Source organism: Tachysurus vachellii, chromosome 13, assembly GCF_030014155.1.
Source record: "Tachysurus vachellii isolate PV-2020 chromosome 13, HZAU_Pvac_v1, whole genome shotgun sequence".
NCBI classification, from domain to species: Eukaryota; Metazoa; Chordata; class Actinopteri; order Siluriformes; family Bagridae; genus Tachysurus; species Tachysurus vachellii.
The window spans coordinates 22,523,969-22,533,321 of record NC_083472.1 but is presented as its reverse complement, the minus strand read 5'-3'; the positions used below and the strand labels follow the sequence as shown (position 1 = coordinate 22,533,321).

The 9,353-nt window shown below is 42.6% G+C and overlaps 2 protein-coding genes across 2 annotated transcripts in view; one reads left to right on the top strand and one right to left on the bottom strand.

Moving 5' to 3' along the window:
- On the bottom strand, positions 1-1,372 carry ndufc1 (NADH:ubiquinone oxidoreductase subunit C1). Its single transcript, XM_060884839.1, has 4 exons — positions 1,250-1,372; positions 487-590; positions 297-369; positions 1-77 (listed from the first exon to the last, which is right to left on the bottom strand). Exons 1-3 carry the CDS (start codon positions 1,293-1,295, stop codon positions 310-312), a joined length of 210 nt encoding a protein of 69 aa, XP_060740822.1. The 5' UTR covers positions 1,296-1,372; the 3' UTR covers positions 1-77; positions 297-309.
- Positions 1,373-2,406: 1,034 nt separating this feature from the next.
- Positions 2,407-9,353, top strand: part of naa15a (N-alpha-acetyltransferase 15, NatA auxiliary subunit a) — a 14,442-nt gene continuing 7,495 nt past the window's right edge. Inside the window, exons 1-10 of the mRNA XM_060884838.1 lie at positions 2,407-2,644; positions 3,587-3,671; positions 3,759-3,863; positions 4,002-4,159; positions 4,256-4,390; positions 5,639-5,792; positions 6,061-6,180; positions 6,280-6,375; positions 7,013-7,119; positions 8,242-8,314. Of these exons, the coding sequence (XP_060740821.1) occupies positions 2,591-2,644; positions 3,587-3,671; positions 3,759-3,863; positions 4,002-4,159; positions 4,256-4,390; positions 5,639-5,792; positions 6,061-6,180; positions 6,280-6,375; positions 7,013-7,119; positions 8,242-8,314 (1,087 nt within the window). The 5' untranslated portion in view covers positions 2,407-2,590. The remainder of the gene's footprint in view (positions 2,645-3,586; positions 3,672-3,758; positions 3,864-4,001; positions 4,160-4,255; positions 4,391-5,638; positions 5,793-6,060; positions 6,181-6,279; positions 6,376-7,012; positions 7,120-8,241; positions 8,315-9,353) is intronic.

The following is a 9,353-nucleotide window of genomic DNA, read 5'->3' as shown; positions in this document are numbered from 1 at the left end:
TGAACACATTTACATCTTTATTATACATGACGATAGATGAAAACAAATCTGAGGCAAAACAGGCCAAGAAAACAAATCTGCAAGAAGAAAGAAAGACTGATTAGATGTAAATAATAATATAATAATAATAGTGATCATTAGCAGTAGTAAATACTGTGTGTGAGTTAAAGATAAGACGAGTGGTCTTTGCAGCCTGATACTGATCATTTAATGAGCAACTTTTCAGGTGAAGAAAATAATCACATCATACTTGATGTGTAAATGTGATCTTATCAGTAGGAAGGAGTGTTGCTTACAAATTAGGGCTCATTACTCCAGTCCATTGCTTGCTTTGTATTCCTGCACGTCGCTCCAGTGTTTTTTGAACAGCTAAAAAAAAACAAGAACATAATTTTTGTGCCCATTCAGTAACTTAAAATTTGTAATATTTCTAAAAATAAAATAAAAATTCTTCAAGAGGCTCGACTATGATTCTGTGAAGATTACCATCGTCCACAGGAGAGCTGTGGTCCCGAAAGCCATGCCCACTCTCAGCATGTTCGGTTTGGAAGGATCCGGCTTGGTCGCAGTGAAAGCGTTTCTGCTCACGACTGGAGAAGGAAAACAGAAGATTTCAAACTTATCGTCATGTCACAGTTTGATAAAAAAAAAAAAGAATAAAAAGCAAAACGGAGAAATATTTCAGCAAAGCAATTGGGTTTAACAACAAAAATATAATTATATTTATTAAAATGAATGGGGAAAAAAAACACAATATTATATTAAATACATGATATAAAATAAATATACAGCAGGAGCACACATAGAATATATGTAAAATATATAATAAATGTATATTTATATAACTATATATAGTTATAAATATACATTTATATCTCTCTATATAGTTATAAATATACATGTATAAATCTCTATATAGTTATAAATATAGAAAGTATATAAAAGAAAAATAATAGTAATAATGTTGGGGGTTCTGAGGCAAAGCAGCTACAATGGACCTAAGCTATGATAAGCTATGATAAGCTAGGCTAGGCTAGGCTAAGCTAGGCTAAGAAAAGCTGAGATAAGCTAGGCCAGGCTAAGCTAAGCTAGGCTAGGCTAGGCTAGGCGATAAGGTACAGGATAAACTAAGGTCAGCCATACAGGCCTAGCTAGATAATATAACCGAATGAAAACATTTAGACATATTTAACTTTGGTACAACGTATGAACAACACGTCCCAATCCCTAAACACACATCTATACTTACTCCTATGTAAAGTCGGAGTTCGCAATAATAATCGCCTGAGAGACATTTTGACACAGCGCAAGAGGACGAGCTGCTCGATCAGATCAGTGGACGATTAACCGCGTCTGAACGACAAGTCAAACACACACAGAGCAATCGATTTAGCTTTCAAGTGATGCTGAAAACGAGCATACATAAGAAGTAATAAGTTATAAAGGCTTAATTAATGCATTCAAAAGACAGAATTGTGAACAGCTGTAGTTCTCAAACTACTTGTAACCTATTCATATGTAGTATATTGATGCTCTACATCAACACAATGCACAATCATTATTTAAACATGTTGTAGAAATAATATTCTTCACCTTTAGGCTGTCAGTTCGATTCAGTTCAGTGACCAGACAAAAGAAACTATAGCTTCTCTCTAACAGGGTTTTATCTGAATAGTGATTTTAGACCTTGATATGCACTGTATAGCCCAATGTTTATGGACACCTGCTCATCACATCCATCTGTGCTTGTTAAACATCCCATTCCACGTTTATTCCCTTTGTTATTATAACAAGATCTACTCCTCTGCGAAGGCTTTCCAATGGATGTTGGAGCGTGGCTGTGAAGATCTGAGATACAGTGGCATAATAAGATTAATAAGAGTAATATTGACTATAACAATAAGAGTAATATTGACTATATCATCTGAAATGTGGATTGCACCACAGTAAAATGTACTAAAGTAAAAAGTCACATAATTAATACATATGATTATCAACTTTACAAATAACTCAACCAATGTAAAGTTAATTAAGAAATAAATGTTAATGATAACAACAACAATATATTATTATTTTTTGTTTTTATGACGCACTTTGGTATATGTACACTGGCAAAAATGAAAATTACTACTATTAATAATAATAGTAACAACAACAATAATAAAAATAATAAAAACAACAACAACAACAATGATAATAATAGTAGCAATAATAAAAATAATAATAAAAGTAACAACAATAACAATAATAAAAGTAACAACAATAATAATAGTAACAACAACAATAACAACAACAACAATAGTAACAACAACAACAATAATAACAACAATAATAATAATAATAATAATAATATGTATTTCGGTGTAGTTTGATGGTTTTACCCGGAAGAGAAGAGCAGTCTATGCGCATGCGCAGACGGCGGATTGTCCCGGAGAAAAGCCGAGTCGCCATGTTGGTTCCGTCACCACGTGAAGACTGTTGATCCAAAAGCCAGTGAAGTTTCAGGGGGGTAATTAATCAGAACTCGGTCCGGGATCTGTGATCGTAGCAGCGCCGCAGGTTAATGTTGCTCTAGCACAGTGACAGCAGCATGCCCTCGGTATCACTGCCGCCCAAAGAGAACGCTCTCTTTAAGAGAATATTGGTAAGTTATGGGCTGTTTTTACTAAACCTACAGCTTCAGCAGACATTTATCACTTCAGTACTCACTAACTTACCGGCTTAAAGTCAGTTAAAGTCGAGCCTTTTGTTCGTTTACACAGCTCAAGTCAGTGCTGGAGTGTAGGGCTGTAGTACAAATCACTGAGTGTAGTGCACTAGATAGGGCGCGTGCTAATGAACACTACACAGTGATTTGGGACACAGCCCACGGGATCTGCTCTCATATAGTAACACTAGTTTAATGCTCAGAGCTCAAGAGACTGTTTTTAATGTCATCAAGTTGTATAAACTAAATGTTTAAAACAAAAAAAAGAATGTTATATTATTATATTATATTAGAATGTAATTCAACTTTATTATGCTGCATATTTGTTTGGAATAGGAGCTCAAAAAGTCGTTTTGACGTCACAGGTTGCTTATTTGCATATTCATCGAATCGTCTCGGTCATTTGCATATAAAATAAGTGCTACAAGAAGAATAGAGTTTTAGTAGAATACAAAACAAGTAAGAGATAAAAGCCTGTGTGACTTGTTATGGGTTTTATTACTAATACACAAAGATCAGGCTTTACAGATGATGATGATGATGATGATGATGATTTTTTTATCTGTTTAATTCTATCTTCTTCCTCTCTGTCTCGAAGTCGATACGTTTTAACAGAAAACCGAGATTGTCACGTGAAGAGAAAGGGCAAAGTCCTGTCTCGAAAGCTCGGACGCTGGAGATTTCTTCCACGAGTCTCCGTACGGATCGTGTCCGGTGTCTGTCCCCGTACACGAGCTGTTACTGTACAAACAGTGACTTGTTAAACACGTTAATACAAACCTGCAACCGTCAGAACTACGGTTACAGAAAATGACCACCTTCTGACCATGTAACATGCTTTACATCTCTCGCTCTCTTTCTCTCTCTCGTGTACTTCAGAGATGCTACGAGCACAAGCAATACAGAAATGGCCTGAAGTTCTGCAAGCAGATCCTGACCAACCCTAAATTTGCTGAGCATGGGGGTAAGAGTGACGTGAACACCTCGGTAAAGTTGATTTTGCTGAGTTACATCACTACATCACGTTTACATCACGCTTGTCCACCCACAGAGACGCTGGCGATGAAGGGACTGACGCTGAACTGTCTGGGAAGAAAAGAAGAGGCGTACGATCTGGTCAGGAGAGGCCTCCGTAACGACCTGAAGAGTCACGTCTGTATCCTTCGTAAAGCCGGAGCGTGATCGTTGTTCACAGTGGTGTAATTGTATGAAATATTTGGGGGGGGTTGTGTGTGGGCACGTGGGTGTGTTGTGTGTGGGCACGTAGCTTCCTTCCTTGACTCCGCCCCTACAGGCTGGCACGTGTACGGTTTGCTGCAGCGCTCTGATAAGAAATACGACGAAGCTATTAAGTGCTACAGAAACGCTCTGAAATGGGACAAAGACAACCTGCAAATCCTCAGAGACCTCTCGCTGCTACAGATCCAGATGAGGGACCTCGAGGGATACCGGGTGAGGCAGAGAGAAAAAGAACAAGTGTGTGTGTGTGTGTGTGGTGCCATAATAGGTGCACTGCAACTAATTTCCCTGTCTGTGGGATTCCTGTAGGAGACCAGGTACCATTTGCTTCAGTTGCGTCCGGCTCAGAGAGCATCGTGGATCGGTTACGCCATCGCCTATCACCTGCTGCAGGACTACGAGATGGCAGCCAAAATCGTGGAGGAGTTCCGCAAAACCCAGCAGGCGCGTTGCAAATATACACACGCACTAACACACAACCGAAACTGATTTGCAGTGTGTATCTCTGTTCGAGAGGAACGGACCATTTTTCAAAGTTGCATCGTTAAATCTCGACAAGAACAAAGTACGGTCCCTCGGTGCCGTTGCGCCATCACTCCGTCGCTTTGCTTCTCAAAGTCAGTTACTTCCTGCTGCTGTTAATTTAGATTAGATTAGATTAGAAGTACAAGGCAACGGACTGCAGTTTGGCATCTAACCAGAAGTGCGATAAGCAGCAAGTGCAAGATGTAGAGTATATAGAGTAGGACTTACAGTATAAACAGGATAATATACAGATGAATTATTCTATAGACATGATATCGTCGCTGTCGGGCGGAAACCTCGTATGTCCAAATTTGGTCAATTTCATATTTTTTCACATATCGATGCTATTGGTCTGTCCCCACGTGGGTCTGTTATTTTTACAAGTTATTAACCAATCTAAAGTCTTGAAAATAGCTTGAGCACAAATCTCATAACTCCATTGGACACTTCAACTGTCCACCTCTTCCTCACTCCGCGGGAGAGCTTCACGCCATATTTCTCCTCAAGAAGAGTCGCAACGAATCAACACGTCTTCTGAGGTAAATGTCTTCAAAACACTGGGCTCAAAGAAAAAAAATCTTGACCCCCGCTAGTTCTGGTGCTCGTCTGAGGACAGGAATTTAGCGCAAGACAATCCACTGTAACGTGGACTAAACCCTGTGTACTGCAGATAAGGTACGGCGTTTTTTTAATTTCCTGAAAAATAACAGTTTTGGAGATACGAGGATTCCGTCTGACAGTGACGATATGCAGTTTGGGTGCAATAGACATGATATACAGGGTGTTATGTTATTATACTGACATGATATGTAGGGGTGGGCGGACACAGGGACCCAGAGTTCAGTAAGGTGACAGCCGTAGGGAAAAAGCTGTTCCTCAGTCTACTGGTTTTTGTCTGGAGGTTTCACCAGAGTGAAGGCGGGCAAACAGTCTTATGTGCAGGGTGAGAGGAGTCCTTAAGATCGCTGCGAGCTCGACGTAGACAGCGTTTCCTTCGGACGGCCGTCGTTAAAAACGAAGGACTGCAGGACGCGTCTCGGTGAAGCGAGGGTTTGATGATGACGGTTTCACCTTTCTAGTGTTGTAGGTCTTTAACGTTTTATGTGTAGGTTTAGAGGTTATATATTAATGCATAGTTCGTGCTGTTTTTTGTTCTTCTTAAAACAGACATCTCCAGATAAAGTGGACTACGAGTACAGCGAGCTGTTGCTGTATCAGAATCAAGTGCTGCGAGAGGCGGGACTTTTTAAAGAGGCCTTTGATCACCTGATCAGCTACGAGAAGCAGATCTGCGACAAACTGGCCGTAGTGGAGACCAAAGGTGAGTTTAGTATTTTTATAAAACATTTTGTGTTGCTGAGAAACCAGGAAAATGATCGTTGACTGTTACAAACGCATTCTTTAAATGTTTTTAATAAACCACACTAAACTAGCTGCTAGACAATAATCTGACGTCAGGCTGTTATTTTAATGACCGCTGCGCTGCACTCAGACCTGCAGTTTAATCAGAATTCAGCAATGTTGTGAATATATTGTGTGTGTGTGTGTGTGTGTGTGTGTGTGTGTGTTTCTCATTAAACATAACGTAGGAGAGTTGTTGCTGGAGTTGGATCGACCCAGTGAAGCCATGGAGGTTTATCGCCATCTGCAGGAGAGAAACCCTGAGAACTGGAGCTACTACCAGGGACTGGAGAAAGCACTGAAACCTGGTAAAAAAAACACGCACTCATACTGATTAAATAAGTCTTTTCATTCTGAGGCCTGACACTGCGTGTGTGTGTGTGTGTGTGTGTGTGTGTGGTGTTTAGGGAGTGTGGAGGAGAGGCAGCAGATTTATGAGGATGTCTGGATGAAGTTCCCTAAGGGATTAGTGCCAAGGAGGCTGCCACTCAGTTTCCTTACAGGTGAGTGTTTCCCCCTCTGTTTTTTTTTTTTTTACTCTAATGAAGCCACACCTCCTTCACTGAGATCAATTAGACTGATACATTGAGGCCACACCTTTTTCCCTCAAACTGATGGGCACAAATACAACGCCGATTTCACTAGCATTGACTGGCATTGAAGGCCACGCCTGCTTCCTGTCGGGTCGCTCGGGCCACGCCTGCTTCCCGTCGGGTCGCTCGGGCCACGCCTGCTTCCTGTCGGGTCGCTCGGGCCACGCCTGCTTCCCGTCGGGTCGCTCGGGCCACGCCTGCTTCCTGTCGGGTCGCTCGGGCCACGCCTGCTTCCTGTCGGGTCGCTCGGGCCACGCCTGCTTCCCGTCGGGTCGCTCGGGCCACGCCTGCTTCCCGTCGGGTCGCTCGGGCCACGCCTGCTTCCTGTCGGGTCGCTCGGGCCACGCCTGCTTCCCGTCGGGTCGCTCGGGCCACGCCTGCTTCCTGTCGGGTCGCTCGGGCCACGCCTGCTTCCTAACATTTGTAATAATTCTACAGTTTCTTAGTGGAATTTAATAGATTGCAAAATGTCGGATTTGTTGCAAATGAACTGCCACAATAATTCAGACACCTGTTTTTCTCTCTGTTTTGCTCTGGATCTGTTCAGGAGAGAAGTTCAGGGAGTGTCTGGATCATTACCTGAGGGTGAACTTCAGTAAAGGATGTCCTCCACTTTTCACTACTCTAAAATCTCTCTATCATGACAAGGAGAAGGTGAGGCAGACACGTGTGTGTGTGTGTGTGTGTGTGTTTCTGTGTGTGTGTGTGTGTGTTTCTGTGTGTGTGTGTGTGTTTCTGTGTGTGTGTGTGTGTTTCTGTGTGTGTGTGTGTGTGTTTCTGTGTGTGTGTGTGTGTGTTTCTGTGTGTGTGTGTGTGTTTCTGTGTGTGTGTTTCTGTGTGTGTGTTTCTGTGTGTGTTTCTGTGTGTGTGTGTGTGTGTTTCTGTGTGTGTGTGTGTGTGTTTCTGTGTGTGTGTGTGTGTGTTTCTGTGTGTGTGTGTGTGTTTCTGTGTGTGTGTTTCTGTGTGTGTTTCTGTGTGTGTGTTTCTGTGTGTGTGTGTGTGTGTTTCTGTGTGTGTGTGTGTGTGTTTCTGTGTGTGTGTGTGTGTTTCTCTGTGTGTGTGTGTGTTTCTCTGTGTGTGTGTGTGTTTCTCTGTGTGTGTGTGTGTTTCTCTGTGTGTGTGTGTGTTTCTCTGTGTGTGTGTGTGTTTCTCTGTGTGTGTGTGTGTTTCTCTGTGTGTGTGTGTGTTTCTCTGTGTGTGTGTGTGTTTCTCTGTGTGTGTGTGTGTTTCTCTGTGTGTGTGTGTGTTTCTCTGTGTGTGTGTGTGTTTCTCTGTGTGTGTGTGTTTCTCTGTGTGTGTGTGTGTTTCTCTGTGTGTGTGTGTGTTTCTCTGTGTGTGTGTGTGTGTTTCTCTGTGTGTGTGTGTGTTTCTCTGTGTGTGTGTGTGTTTCTCTGTGTGTGTGTGTGTGTTTCTCTGTGTGTGTGTGTGTGTTTCTCTGTGTGTGTGTGTGTGTGTTTCTCTGTGTGTGTGTGTGTGTTTCTCTGTGTGTGTGTGTGTGTTTCTCTGTGTGTGTGTGTGTGTTTCTCTGTGTGTGTGTGTGTGTTTCTCTGTGTGTGTGTGTGTCTGTCTCTCTGTGTGTGTGTGTGTCTGTCTCTCTGTGTGTGTGTGTGTCTGTCTGTCTCTGTGTGTGTGTCTGTCTGTCTGTCTCTGTCTGTCTGTGTGTGTCTGTCTGTCTGTCTGTCTGTGTGTGTGTATGTGTCTGTCTGTGTGTGTGTGTGTGACTAACTGATCAGAGCTCAGTGAAGACGATGGTGTTTGTATCTTGTCTCATGGCAGGTGTCAGTCATTGAGCAGATGGTGTTGAGCTATGAGGTGACTTTGAGAAGCTGCAGAATGTTCAGCCCAAATGGTAAGTCATGAACACGAGAACACACTGTAAATAAACACTTTTAAATAAAAACACTGTGGGTTTAAAAAAAAAGAGAAAAGAAAAAGGTTTTAATGAAATCTATAAAGTATTTGTAATGTAGCAGCACACACTAATGCCTGAGGGTCACACAGTTGTAACTGATCCAACCTGAACACACCAAAATGTGTTTTATTTCATGTTACTAGGAGAAATCAAAACAACCACAGGTGTGTGTGTGGGTGGGTGCAAAGCGTGTGTGCGCGCGCTCGTGTGTGTGTGTGTGTGTGCGCTGACATGCAAAAACAGAAAGGAGCAAATTTACAGGCAACAAAGCAAGTCATCGTTGCGTAACAGCTGAGATCAGAGTGATAACGTTTCATCTCATTGGTTCCTTCTCGATGATTATATTTAAATCATGGCAACCAGAGCAGAAACAGACGAGTGCGCTACCCGCTGGTGTAAAAGGAGCACATGTATACCTGCTCGTTCATGAAAGAGCTGAATCAGAAGAGCTTCACTTACTGATGTCGTGCGTAGGCGAGTCTGTGCTCAGTATAGACTGAGATTCCCGCTGTAGCTTTAGGTTCCTGCGTAGCCTGATTCCTACCTGACGAGACCCGAACCCGTTGTGGTGTTCTCTCGTCGCATCCCAGCCGTCTCGAGGTTCACAGCGAGATGCCTTTCTGCTCGATATGCGATTGTTCGGTTTCTGTTCGTTTCTAAATCTAAACAGTGTATACAAATGTTTTGTGTATAAAAATTCCATGTGAGACATTCACTCTCTCTCACTCACTCATCTTCTACCACTTATCCGAACTACCTCGGGTCACGGGGAGCCTGTGCCTATCTCAGGCGTCATCGGGCATCAAGGCAGGATACACCCTGGACGGAGTGCCAACCCATCGCAGGGCACACACACACACTCATTCACTCACGCAATCACACACTACGGACAATTTTCCAGAGATGCCAATCAACCTACCATGTATGTCTTTGGACCAGGGGAGGAAACCGGAGTACCCGGAGGAAACCCCCGAGG